At 38.8% G+C, this 15,113-nt stretch overlaps 1 protein-coding gene across 1 annotated transcript in view; it reads right to left on the bottom strand.

Annotated features, from left to right (window-relative positions):
- DERA (deoxyribose-phosphate aldolase (putative)) overlaps positions 1-15,113 on the bottom strand; it is a 95,244-nt gene that overhangs the window by 2,325 nt on the left and 77,806 nt on the right. The window contains exon 7 of the mRNA XM_006773285.2: positions 3,407-3,519. Coding sequence (XP_006773348.1) covers positions 3,407-3,519 — 113 coding nt within the window. The remainder of the gene's footprint in view (positions 1-3,406; positions 3,520-15,113) is intronic.

Below are 15,113 nucleotides of genomic sequence, written 5' to 3'. Positions count from 1 at the left end.
CCTGGTTTCCATGCCTCAATCACACACGTCGCACAGCTAAGCAGCAGCTGTGCAGATTCTAACCACATCTGCCTATTGCTCTGGAACCCAAGCGACTCTGTAAGAGTGAGGGGAGTTGGGAGAATGGGGCAGGCAAGTGGGATGGGTTATTTATTGAGAAGAGGCCAAAAAAAATCTATTAGCTGATATTAGCATACATGTTAATCACAGGAGCACTTCTATCAATTAGGCAGTGCTGCATATAGATTTTCCTACAGGATTCAGTTGTGTCAGCAAGTCTGTTGGGTAATGCTTCTGAAGACAGGTTCTAGCATAAGTTTGCACTTTTTATAAGGCAGAGAACATGGAAAACATGACTCTGCAAGGGCAAGTGGGATGGGTTATTTATTGAGAAGAGGCCAAAAAAAATCTATTAGCTGATATTAGCATACATGTTAATCACAGGAGCACTTCTATCAATTAGGCAGTGCTGCATATAGATTTTCCTACAGGATTCAGTTGTATCAGCAAGTCTATTGGGTAATGCTTTTGAAGACAGGTTCTAGCATAAGTTTGCACCTTTTATAAGGCAGAGAACATGGAAAACATGACTGCAATGAAATCAGTTATGAAATATTAAACCTCTGCTTCTCAGGAGTGGCACTAATCACAGTAGGAAGACGGCTGATCCCATTATAAAACTCCCCTTAAGTCAATGATGCCTGCCTTTACAGCCCAGGCAACCTGTCAACAACCTGAAAGGAGGCACCTGATTTGCAAGACACACAAACAGCGCCTCACTGTGTGAAACCAAATGTGATGAAAATGAATCCAGTTTCCCTCTATGCCCCTCATCTCAGTTGGCTTCCCTGTGACATCCCCTTATGTAAGCACCATAAGGGCTAGGAATTGTGCCTGGTTTGCTCACTCTTGTATCTCCAGTGGTTACTCTTATAACCTCCATTGCTTTTTTCAGATCCTGTCTGATTTGACCCTAGCCTCTTCACACTTTATATCCTGTATCTTAGTCAAACTGGATGGCTTGACTTCCTCCACTTTCTAGTCTTTAAATGCCTTTATCATTTATTCCGTCAACCTGCCCTGGATTCTGATTCTGCTCAGCTGAAATGTTATGTTCATCTTTTCAAGCCCAGCTGTGTTCGTTCAGACTTCAAATCTTCCACACACTCTTTTGATGTTACTGCAGACAACACCCCTTTCATGGCATTTTACGTCTTGTGCCAACATTACTGGTGTCTAGAGCATATTCCTCTCTTATTATTTAGAATACTTTTATTAATTTCAGAGAGGAAGGGAGAGGGAGAAAGAGATAGAAACATCAATGATGAGAGGGACTCATTGATTGGCTGCCTCCTGCAAGCCCCCTACTGGAGATCGAGCCCACAAGCTGGGCATGTGCCCTTGACGGGAAATGAACCCGGGACCCTTCAGTCCCCAGGCTGACGCTCTATCCACTGAGCCAAACCAGCTAGGGCCCAATGGAGAGTTTTAATCCCAACTATGGAGCTTATGAAACGTGAACATGACTGAGGACTCCCCCTGACACAGCACTGCAGGGATGTGCGCCCAGGCCTCTACAAATAGAAAAGGCTTCACATCTATTTGGATGTTACTGGGCTGAGAAAAAGAAGTGCTGGTCTAGTAAGTGGTGGGCCCACTCACTCAATGGGGAAGGCGGGCGGGGGGGGAGTTCTCTCATTTTTAGAGCTTTACTTAAATTTTTTGATTTGAATCACTACAGAAAGGCAACCAAGTAGAGGTTATTCAAGTTGAGTCAACTTTCATATGTAGGTCACACTTGTTACTTAACCTATTTTGTACTTTTTTAAGATATGAAGTTATTCTTTCATATATATACTAGAGGGCTGATGTACGAAATTTGTGCAAGAGTAGGCCTTCCTTCCCCCAACTGCTGGCACTGGCTTTCCTCTGGCATCTAGGACTGGGCTTCCCTCCCGTTGCCGGCAGGCTTTAGCATATTATGCTTTCATTATTATAGATATAATAATTGATTTCAGAGAGGAAGGCAGGAGAAAAAGGAACATCAATACCAGCTTCATCCAGAAGGTCGTCTGGAAGGACGTTTGGAGGACGTCTGCTCTAATTAGCATATTACGCTTCTGCCTCCTGCACAGCCCACACTGGGGATTGAGCCCACAACCAGGGCATGTGCCTTGACTGGGAATCGAAACGGGATCTCCTGGTTCACTGGTTGACAATCAACCACTGCGCCACACCAGCCGGGCAAGATATGAAGTTATTCTGAAGGAGAAAATTCTGGAAGGAGTTAATTGCTTCTCAAACCCAGTACATTCTCAAAAAGGTCTCTGATTCCAAAATAAACAGAAGCTACAGCCACATATAAAGTCATCACATCCAGTTAGCAAAGGATTAAAGATCTTTTTCAGGGTTTCTATTTGGCAGAAATCACAAGATTGGTTTTACAGGATGTCTTCTGAGGAAGGGAAAGTCTCATTTAAAAAAAAAATTACCGTTCTTTCCAATGATGTAAAAAAAATTCCTTTTGAGATAATTTGCAACTAAACAAGCAACTTGAAATGAAAAGAAAAATGCAAACTCATTTTAAAAAACACCTCATACGCATTTTTCTGTTAACTTCGTGTTTCAAAAAATATGTATTATTTTTCGAAAAGCTGACAAAAGCTAGCATATACCCTCCTCAGCTTAACAGCCTTCCAAAGAGCACATCTAACTGCCATAAAACGCAAAAATGGATATTTAATTCAAGAGCTATATAACGTCTAGCTACCTTTTCCCTGCTGTTTCACAGCATTTCATTATTTTGTTTAATAAGTTCATCTCCTCAAGAATTTTCTCTTCACCTCATATTATTAAAAGTAATAAGTTTTTCTGGACCGGGGGTTTCCCAACAGAAAAACCAATTTATGTGTGTCCTTCAATAATGACAGGAAAAGATTATTTCCCATTATATTGCATACTTTTCATATCACCACCACAGCTTATCATTCAATAAATGTTACTCTGCAATTCTTTCCATTCCTCAAGGAAGTTTAATTTCTGCATTAACCTGTTTTCTCTGGCCAACACCTTACCAGAAAGCCTCTGTGTTGCAGCAGAATTAGTTCGTTAAAGAACCCATTTAGGAATTTCTTGTCAGTGATAAAATTGTCTCCGGTTAAGAAAAGGCCATAAAGTAAGTTTGCATCTCGATCACACATACTTACTTCCACACTCACACGCACTCTCTGTTCCCTGCACATGTTTCACCGGGCATGTGTTCTTTTGTAATGAAAATTAAACATTTATCTTAATAAGGGTAACTCATTCACACCTTCTGCATACGAAGACAGTTATCAGGGCTGTAACAGGTATTATAAATAGCATTAGCTTTACTCTGAAGGAAGATGTGCTGGCAATAACATACCTTTTTTCCAGTTTTCCAGAAGAAATCTCTAATGGCCCGTAGCATTACTATAGCTACCGGGAAGGTAGCATTTACTGTTTCTTTTCCAGTAGAAGTCTTAATAAAATCTGATCCTAAAACACAAGGCAGAAACACTACATGTCAATTTAAACACTTATTTTTTACACTTTTGAGTCAGTGGAAGAAATGAGTTGTGTAATTTTTTGTTTCCTGAAGAACACAACTTTTTCAAGAATTAGTTGAAAAACTAAAAAATATATATCTCTTTAAAATAATTATTTCCATGCTTTACTATAAAATGAATTAAATTAAGCACCAAATGAATTCTCATGAATCCCCGGGGCTCTTGCCTCTATATTTCCATATCACCAATTAAAATCAAGTTGGTTTATTTAATGCATAACTGAGATGAATAAAACAATTTTATTCCCTGTACTTAATATCATATAACACTTTACTACAAAAATGGATTGCCAACTCATTTTTCCCTCATTTCCTTATGCCTGATAAAAAGCACACAGAACAGCTGTGACAACACAAGATGAATCACCAATAGCTGATTTCCACTGCATTGTTTATTAATAAATGCACTGTCTTCCAACCAGATTAGGATTTTTATGAAAATCCTATGTTAGTTCATAACTTGCAAATATTTTAAATGACTTCTTGTCTCTGAAATATATCTTCTACCAATTGATGCAGTTTAACAGAATAACATTAAGGAGACAAAGAAGCAATAATAACAGTTAAGATTCACCAAGGGCGATGTACCATGCACTATTCTAGGTGCTCTGAAAGTATTAACTCAGTTAATCCTCATGACAGCTGTAAAAGTTAGGTACTAAAATAACCCACTTTTTTTTAGAGAGAGAGGAAGGGAGAGGGGGAAAGTGAGAGAGAGGGAAAAAGGGAGGGGAGAAAGAGAGAGAGAGGAACACTGATCAGTTGTCTCAGTTGCCTCTCATACACTCCCTGACTGGGGATCGAACCAGCAGCCTTTTGGTGCTTGGGACAACCAACTGAGCGACTCTGGCCAGAGCAAATGATCACCATTTTAAAAGAGGAAATTGAAGTACAAAATGTTAGGTAACTTGTTTGAGGTTGCATAGTAATCAGAGGAGGTAGAATTTTAACCAAAGCAATAGAGCTTACCCAATATTCTACAGTGTCTCCAAGAAACTTATTTAGTTCACACAGACATATAGCCAAATACAGATTCTGTCTTTCATGTGGTTACCTATTCCTGAAATACTCAAAGTGTGGAGAACAGACCAGCCGCATGGGTACCATCAGGGAACTTGTCAAAAGTGCAGACTTCTCAGGCCCTACACTAGACCAACTGAATCTAAATCTGAATATCAGCGAGGCCCCTAAATAATTCCTTTGCAAATTTACAGCCCTAGCCCATTGAATCCATAGGTAAGGCAAATCTCTGAGAATCTCTCAGGGTCTATCGAAAAAATGATCGATGGAAGTGGAAGGGAAAAAGTGGCCAAAACTTTCCCCTCTAGTTTCCATTAGAAGAGATACATCCACAACGATTTTGTGTCTGGAAAGGTTCAAAAAGATATGCCTTTAGTAGGTGCACTGTGTGTAAAGTGCTGTGAAAAATATAAAAAACAATATCCACACCCTTGCCCTCAAAGCCACATACATTCTACATGCAAATGGAGGTGAACCCTAGTCCTGCGTAATCACGTGATGAGCTAGAAGTCAGCAGATCTGGTTTCCAGCTCTAGCTCTGAAATTTACCTTCAAATTCCATCTCCTAATCTCTCTCATTTTTAAAATATATTTTTATTGATTTCATAGAGGAAGGGAGAGGGAGAGAGAAATAGAAACATCAAAGATGTGAGAGAAACTTTGATCTGCTGCCTCCTGCACGCCCCCCACCAAAGATCGAGCCTGCAACCTGGGCATGTGCCCTAACCAGGAATCTAACTGTGACCTCTTGGTTCATGAGTCGATGCTCAACGCTGAGCCACATCAGCTGGGGCCGAATCTCTCTCATTTGTAAAATAGAGCTGGAAATTCTTACTGGCTTCATATTTGAGGAATCAAAAGAGACAATCTATGTGAAAGCACTCTGGAAACTGTTAAGCATTATACACATGCGAACGGAGGGAAGACCTGGGTAGGGTTGCAGTCTAGAAATACCATAGGAATTCTGACATATTGGAACAGTTCACTGGAAGCCTTCTTTGCTTTGGGTCTGTAGGTAGGCCCATGTGGGAAAATGGAGACATAACTGTCATGCATGCATTCATTCAACAAATATTGACTAAATGCTTACTATGCTCTAGGCCAGTGGTCGGCAAACTCATTAGTCAACAGAGCCAAATAGCAACAGTACAATGACTGAAATTTCTTTTGAGAGCCAAATTTTTTAAAACTTAAACTATATAGGTAGGTGCATTGTTATTAACTTAATTAGGGTACTCCTAAGGCTTAGGAAGAGCCACACTCAAGGGGCCAAAGAGCCGCATGTGGCCGCAGTTTGCCGACCATGGCTCAAGACTCTTTAGATGCTGGGAATAGACCACTAAAGAAAACAGACCACATTCCTGCCCTTGTGATAATTTCTGGAAGAGGAAGACAATAAGCTTAAATATATAACAAAAGCCAGGTGGAGATAAGTGCCGTGAAACAAATAAGCAATGTAACAGGAGAGAGTGGCGGATTTGAGGAGAGATAGCCATGTTTAAATAGAGTCCTCATAAAGCATCTCAGATGAGTGAAATGCAGAGAGTGAAGAAGGGGACTCTGTGAAAAGAGCCTCGCAAGAAGGAAACCAGAATCTGTCACCCTCTTCACATTGCTTCTCTCCCCTGTGTGAGCTGAAGCTTCCCCTGCCTCTCCAACAAGAACATTTGTGATGGTACTGAGGGACCACCTGGATAAGCCAGAACAATCACTTCATCTCAATGTCCTTAATTTAACCACATCAGCAAAATCTTTTTTCCACCAAATAAGCTAATATTCACAGGCTCTGGGGATTAGGATGTGGACATATGTTTGGGAGCCATTATCAGCTTACCACATTTCCCAATCTGTATACCTTTTATTCCATTTTCTTGTCTTACTGCCTCAGGTCGGACTTCCAGGACAATGCTGAACAGGAGCTGTGTGAGAGAACAGCCTTCCTTGTCCTTCAGGGGAACTTAGGGGGCAAGCATCTAGTTTCCCATCGTTAAGTACGTTAGAGGAAGTTTGTTTCCAGATGTTCTTTATCAAGCTGAGGATGTTCCCCTCTATTCCAAGTTTGCTGAGAATTTTTATTATGAATAGGTGTTGAAATTCATCCAATGCCTAATCTGTATCAACTATATGATCCTATGACTTTTCTTTCTTACATTACTGATACAGTGGACTACATTACATCAAGCCAGTCTTGAATCTCTATAAAGTAAATCCCGTTTGGTTGTGGTGTATAATTATTTTTATACACTGTTGGCCTCATTTTACTAATACGTTGTTGAAGATGTTTGCATCTATGTTCATGAGTGATATTGATTTATAGTTTTCCTTTCTTGTAATGCCTTTATCTGGATTTGGTATTAAGGTAATGATGGTCTCACAGTCTCTCTCTATTATTTTCTGGACGAGACTGTAGAGAATTGGTATTTCTTCCTTAAATGTTTGGTAGAATTCACCAGTGAAATCATCTAGAGCTGAATTTCATTTTTGTAAGGTTATATTATTTTTATTTAATAATTTTGAGTTATTAAATAATTATTTTAAAACATTCTATAATTTAAATATTTTATAAAATAGATTAAAAGTAAAATAATTTCTTTAATAGTTATAGACTTATTCAGACCTTTTCTTTTTGTGTGAGTGTTGGTTGTTTATATCTTTGATCTATTTAATCTAAGTTATTCAATTGTGGACACACAGTATTCCTTTATTATTGTTTTAATGTTCGTAGAAAGAGTAATGATCCTCCTTTCATTTGTAATATTAATTTATGTCTTTTATCTTTGGAGTTTATCAGTTTTATTGATTTGTTCTTAAAAAAACAGCTTTTAGGGTTTTTTTATTTTTCTGTGTTTTTTTGTTTGTTTTGTTTTCAATTTCATTGATTTCTTCTCTGATTTTTATTTCTTTTGTTCTGCTTGCCTTAGGCTTGCATTGTTGTTTTTTCTCTATTTTCCTAAGATAGAAGGCTGAAGTTATTGATTTTAGACCATTCCTTTTTTTAAAATATATATACCTAATGTTATAAATTTCTCTCCAGGCAATGTTTTTGCATTGTAGAGTCTGCTTTTTTGACAATCTTCTTTTCATTTCTAGATTTAGACCATTATCATTCAAAGCTATTATTGATTTAGTTGAATTAATATCTACAGTTTATAAATTTTCTATTTATTTTGTTTTATCTTTATTAAATGTTATACCTCTTTTTCTGCCTGCTCTCTGGCTTTAATTGAACATTTTATATAATCCCATTTTATGTCCCTGCAGCATATCAGTTAAATTTCTTTTGTACTTTTTTTATTGGTTGTCCTAGAGTTTCCAATATACATTTTAACAATCTAAGTCTACCTTCAAATAAGACTGTACCACCATACAAGTATTTCAGGTACCTTTTAACAAAATATTCCTAATTCCTCCCTTCTGTTCCTTAGAATATTTCACTCTTCTATTTGGTATACTTACCCAATACATTGTTACTGTCATTACTTTAAATAGTTTTCTTTTAGATCACTTGAAAGAGAAAAATTATGTTTACTCTTTATTTAGTCTTTCTCTGACATTCTTCCTGTTTTAATATAGAGTTTCTGATTTACATCATTGTCCTACTCCTAACATTTCTTTTAACATTTCTTACAGGGCAGATCTGCTGACAACAAATTCCCTCAGTTTTTGTATGGCTAAGCTCCTTCACTTTTAAAGGATAATCTCACCGGACATAGATTTATAGGTTGGTGAGGGTTTTCCCCCCTCCCAATACTTTAAGTATTTCACTCTATTCACTTCTTGCTGATATGGTTTCTAATAAGAAGACCACTGTAATTATTTCCATTTTTGTCTATCAGTATTTTCTTTCTGTTTTTAATTCAAGATTTTCTATTTGCCCTTGGTTTCCTTCCATTTGAATATGATATATCTAGGTGTAATTTTTTAAAATATTTATCCTGCTAGGTATTCTCTCAACTTCCTGGATTTGTGGTTTGGTATCTGTCATTAATTTTGGAAAATTCTTGACCATTACTACTTCAAATATGTTGTCTGCTCCATTTCTTATTTTTCTTCTGGTATTCCAATTACACATATGTCACACCTTTTGAAATTGTCCCAAAACTTTTAGAAACTCTGTTCCGTATTTTTCAACCTTTTTTCTCTCTCTTTATATTTCACTTTATGGGGCTTCCCTTGACCTATCTTCATGGTCACTAGTACTTTCCACAGTCTACTGGTGAGCCCGTCTACTAATGGGCTCAATCCTGCCCACTGATGAGCCCATAAGGCATTCTTCATTTTTTGTTCATGTTTTTTATTTCCAGCATTTCCTTTTGATTATTTCTTAAGAGTTTCCATCACTCTGTTTACATTACCTTTCATTTTTTCATGCTATTTTTTCCCTAACATTAATTATAGCTATTTTAAATTTCTCTTTCTGATCATTCCAACTTCTCTTTTACATTTGAATCTGATTGTAATGCTTGCTTTGTCTCTACAGATTATGGGGGTTTTTGTATGTGTGTGTCTTTTGTTGTAGTTAATCCTCACCTGAGGATACTTTTCCATTGATTTTCAGAGAAAGTGAAAGGAAGGGGGAGAGACAGAGAGAGAGAGAAACATTGTTGCGGGAGAGACACATCATTTGGTTGCCTCTCGCTCATGCTCTGACTAGGGCTGAGCATCGAGCCTGCAACTGAGGGACGTGCCTTTGACTGAGGGCCAATGCTCCATCCACTGAGCCAAACCAGCTAGAGCCAGACTGTACTTTTTCTTGCCTTTTAGCATCTCATAATTTTAGCTGAAAGCTGGACATGACATATTGGGTAATAGGATACAACTATGATATAAACAGGCCTTTGGTGTGAGATTTTATGTTAATCTGGCTAGGAGTTGGGCTGTGCTTAATGTTTGCTAGGGGGCAGCGCAAAACATGGTGGGCGTCGACAAAAGGGCGCTGGCAGCGGGCAGTGGGCAGCAGTGGAGGCACTGCTGGCCCCGATGGGCCCCAATGAGAGCAGGACTGTGGTGGGATGGTGGAGCAGATGAGCAGGTGGCACCAGGCCAAAGCAGGGTGCCAGGCAGGGATGTTGGGGCTGCAAGGATGGGGGCACGAACTGAGGCCCAATTGCCGCAGGCCACCCTGAGGCACCCCACCCATGCATGAATTCATGCACCGGGCCTCTAGTATTTTATAATCTTATAATTAAATATCAGTCTTTTACTAATAGTGGGTCTGTGCCACTGGGCTGTAACCTTCACAAATGTGTCCTAGCTTTTCTCCCCGACTTTGGTGAGGTAGGAAGACTAGAAGACAAATGCCCTTCCAGGTAAGATAAGACTCTAGTAAAGATTTAGGCCTTTGTTAAGGAGAACACTCTGGACATATTATGCAATGATTATCTTCCCCTTCCTTGCCAGAACCAAGTTCTTTCTTAGCTTTTCACTGTGAGAATCTGGGGCTCCTGGAGGTAAAACCCACAAAAGTATTGGGGTTACACTAAGCTTCCAACAATTTGTCAAATTTACCACCTAAGTGTTCTTACCAGTGTATGATTCTAGCATAGGGGTGGGCAAACTTTTTGACTCAAGGGCCACAATGGGTTCTTAAACTGGACCGGAGGGCCGGAAGAAAAGCATGGATGGAGTGTTTGTGTGAACTAATATAAATTCAAAGTAAACATCATTACATAAAAGGGTATGGTCTTTTTTTTCAATAGTTTTATTCATTTCAAATGGGCCGGATCCAGTCCGCAGGCCGTAGTTTGCCCACGGCTGTTCTAGCAGGTAAGCAGATCTCGATTGTGGCTCTTAGGATTTCCCTGTCTTTCCAGATTTCAAGGGGGCAGTTTGCCCTACTCCCTAAGTTCTTTGACAGGTCTTAGAAAAGTCACTGATTTTCCTTTTATTTGGCTTTTTCGTGTTCTAAAGAACAGGAATGACAACTTCCAAATTCCCTACATGTTGAAGCTAAAACCAGAAGTCCTTAAATATTAAGAGCAGCCTTTATTATTTAGAAATCAGATATGGATGGAGATACAATTATGTATGGTATTTAAGGTATTTTAGACATATGCCAAGAAACTATCATAGTCAAGTAGAATTGGAAAGATTCAGAGAGATTCACTTTATCTAGAATATCGGATAGGTAGAATTTGGTACAAACCCTGAAGGAGAATAAAGAAGAGAGGAATAGAAGAATAACACCATCAGAAGAAACACATGCATAGAAAATATAAGACACATCCAAAGAATAACAAATGGATCCATCAAAGGAATCTCTTTGAGGGGCAGGGACCTTGGGGGTTGGGGGATAGTGATAGTTGGTGTGAGTGTGTCAATGTATGTTTTGGAACATCCTATATAATAAAAGCCTAATATGCAAATTGTCCCCTCAACGGGGAGTTCGACCAGGAGTTCAACCAGGGGGTGGGGCCAGTTGGCTAACCACCCATGGCCCCTCCCCCTGGCTGGCCCACCCTGGCCAGTGGCAGTAGGCAGCCGGGGGAAGGGAGGCCCCGGCTGGCAGCCAGCAGCCACTAGGGACCCTAGCCATGCACAAATTTCGTGCACTGGGCCTCTAGTGTGACTATAAAAATCCCTTAGGAAACATGAGGTCTGTCCCCTGAAATCAGTGTTTAAGATGCTAAATTTGGTGTATAGTTAGATGGGAGGAGGAAAGACAACGGAGAGTCAGAGATCACACAAGAGATTACAGGCATGCAGGCACCACTGGCTATTTCTGTAAACCCAGGAATCAAACTTAGCTTTCATCATACAAAATACTATAGAAAGTACATTAGTATTATACTACTGTCAAAAAAAAAATGTACTTTCCAATGGGACTAAGCGGGCACACACTTTTGTTTTACTTCTCATTTTAATATTGCTTCCTTTGCCCCTCTGCTAAAACAAAATTACCTTAGAGTAATAAATGCTAGATTCAGAATATCCAACACCACAGAACACCATAGACTCTCCTCAGAGCTTATGTAAATCCAACCTTAACCAAGCTCACTTCTGCTCAGCTTGGGGAAAAAGACCTTATGAGAAAATATCTCACAATTAGAATAGCTATCCATATAAATGTTCTCTCATCAGTACCCACAATTTCAATGAAATGACTAACTTAGAAGATGAAAGGCCTGGAAGTCAAAAGTAACACATTAAATAGACTAGTATTCAACTGTAATTAGTTGAAATTAAAATTAATATAAATTTATAGTATTATATCAAAACGTATTTTTTTCTTTTCCTAATTTGAAATCTCTAGCACAATACTTTTTTGTGGTCTAAAGCAACTCAAAGCTTTTCTAAGGCCCATAATTACAAGTCTCCACGGTACAGTTTCATTAAAAACTTTCATTAAACAACAGCTGCCCTTGTATATGGTCTTCTAATCAATTTGGTCAAACAGAATGACTTCTAATCAGCTGTTGATAAAAATAGAAGATGAAATTTTAATTCTAATAGATTAACCACAAACTCAAGACAGTCTTCAAAATCCATCTAGCTCTATTCTCCAGTGGATTTAATGACTATTCAGCAACTCATTACTAAATAGAACAAGATGAACATTTTCCAGTTCATTAAAGAAATGTACTATGTATTTTTGCATTGTCCTCATGATTCGTTACAGGGAGTCTTAATTACAAGATAATGGATAATGGTTATTAAATGCAGACTGCAGTAATGAAGCTCTATTCATTTGCGAACCTCAGAGACTGCAAAGAGAAGAAAATAAAATTACTAGCTTCAAAAGATTAACGGATCAAATTATTATTCAATTTTGAAAATCTCATTCAGACTTCACAGAAACAAGAGGAGATTAAAAACTAGTATTAAGACCAAAGTAGTACATTTAAAAAAATAATATCTTAAGGCTATTACTGCATAATAAGCTTCAGATGTGATTATTAGAAAAACATATAGCTAACAATGGGAAAACATACATTTTTATTTCCTGAACAACTATTATTTATGAGATAGGAAGTTACTAGTAGAATCTTAAAGGGAGTCTTGGTGAACATGGGAGACATATGCTACTATGCTACAAAAGAACAGCACAATGGAAGGTATTATTAACATTTTATACCTCACTAATGAAAACAGGATTAAAATCAACTGCTGCTTGAGAAAGCTTGTCATTAAGTGGAATTCATGCCAACCCGATAATAAGAGCTTCTGGGCACATTACTCATTAGCACTGTGTTTTCTATCATTCTCTAAAAAAATTCCCGATTAAAGTTAGCAAGAGAGTTTTGTGTGGTGATTCTGAAACTAATTTATACTTGCACTCTGCAATGGGACAGCTTTTCTTTTTTAATCCTCACCAGAGCATATGTTTTTATTGAGCCCACAACCCAAGCATGTACCCTGAATGGGAATTGAACTGGCAATCTTTTGGTGCACAGGACAATGCACAACCAACCGAGCCACTCTGGCTGGGCAAGGGCACCTTTAAAAAAAATGTGTGTGTGTGTGTGTGTGTTTCTATTTTCTCCTGTATATTTACATTGTACAAAAGTATGAAGCCCCAGCCGGGCCGATGTGGCTCAGTTGGTTGAGTGTCTTCCCATGCACCAGGAGGTTGGCAGTTCAGCTTCAATTCCAGTTCAATTCCAGGTCAGGGCACATGCCTGGGTTGTGGGCCCAATCCCGAAATTAAAACATATTCTTTGATATTATATTCTTTCACTCAACAAAGGCCTGAAAATAATTTGGGGAGCGATAAGGACCCAGTATTACGGTCGAAGAACTGGCCAAAGATGAAGGCAGAAGACCCCTGAGGGGTATCAATATGGTGCTGATACTCAGTCTAGAGACCAATTATACCACAAAGACATCCTTACATGACCCAGAGATAATAGCTAACCTTGTAAACAAGAGGGGAACATTAGAGAGAGAGAGAGAGAGAGCGAGCATAAGAAGGAAAGAAAAAAATAAATAGAAACACCTGCTCTCTCAGTTCTTTCCTTCATCCTGAATAGTGAGCTCTGGAAATACTTCTCAGCTGGCCCAGCCTATCACATGAGAAAGGCAACAGCGCTGCATAATTAAGCAGTAAGGCATGTTCAAGCTCAATGGCAATCAGAAAGCAATCACAATCTCAGAGGCAGAAACTATCCCAAATACCCCTAGGGGAAGATTAGCTCATGATAACCACATTCCTTGTAGTGCCTTTGCCTCAATAAAAATAAAAATGTGGCCAGTTAAAATAATGCAAAACAGTAGGATTCAAATGGAATACAAGGTGGGGACTCTGACTATATAATACTTGGTAATTGACAGTAATGTCGCTGGGAGAATATCTTAAACAATTATGTTAACCATACAAAGATATGTGGTGGAATCTCTTGCCACAAACAAGAGTCCTTGAGTTATGTCTAATGCTACGAGTTCCCCTTCACTTCTAAAATGTAGCTATTTAAAATGAGCTTCAGAACTGTAATAATACCAGAGGTGAGTGACTCATCAATGCAAATATCTATTTTAGAGTGGATTTAAATTTTTCAAACAACTCTAAAATGTTTGTTTGTTTTTTTACAAATTTGGAAAAAGAAAAGAGTTATTTAACGCAAATGTTTACAAGGCTATACTGTCCGCATTTTAGACCAAGGGTCAAACTAGGAAATAACAGAATGTCTCCTAAACCAAGCTCTATACAGCCTCTAATTTTTAATATTGCATTGGTGCTCCTGAGGGTGTTTACAAATATTGAAATAGAGTTAACTGTTCAGAAATGGGTTCCTAAAATATCATGCTGCACTTCTTGGTTCTCACCTCTCTCCCCTCCCTCCTCCTCCTTTTGAGTGAGTTTATCAAGGAAGAAGAGTTAGGGGTCAATCCTAGAAGATCTGTAATTAAAACAAGAAGTCTGAAATTACAAAGTGGGGATAGCTGCACAATGCTGTGAATGTACTAAAAAACCCTGAACTGTACACTTTCAAGGGTGAGTTTTATGTCATGGCAATTACATCTCAATCCTATATAATAAAAGCCTAATATGCTAAGTGTCCAGTCATCCATTCAACCAATCAAAGTGTAATATGCTAATGGCATGCTAAGGCCGCTCAACTGCTCGCTATGACGTGCATTGACCACCGGGGGCAGACAGTCGACCTGTCAACCAGTCACTATGACGTGCACTGACCACCAGAGGGCAGATGTTCCGACCGGTAGGTTAGCTTGCTGCTGAGGTCTGGCCTATCAGGACTGAGCGAGAAGGACCAGACATGCCCTAGAGCAGTGGTTCTCAAACTTGGCTGCACATTAGAATCACCTGGGAATCTTTTTAAAATCCTGATTTCTGGGCCTCATCCTCTGGAAATTCTGTTTCTTTGTTATGGTGTGGGGCCACAACATTAGTAACAAAGAAACAATTTCTGAAGGATGAGGCCCAGAAATCAGGATTTTAAAAAGATTCCCAGGTGATTCTAATGCAGGGGTGGGCAAACTTTTTGACTCAAGGGCCACAATGGGTTCTTAAACTGGACCGGAGGGCCGGAACAAAAGCATGGATGGA

This window comes from Myotis davidii, unplaced genomic scaffold, assembly GCF_000327345.1.
Source record: "Myotis davidii unplaced genomic scaffold, ASM32734v1 scaffold205, whole genome shotgun sequence".
Taxonomy (NCBI): domain Eukaryota; kingdom Metazoa; phylum Chordata; class Mammalia; order Chiroptera; family Vespertilionidae; genus Myotis; species Myotis davidii.
This window is presented reverse-complemented; position numbering and strand designations above follow the sequence as displayed.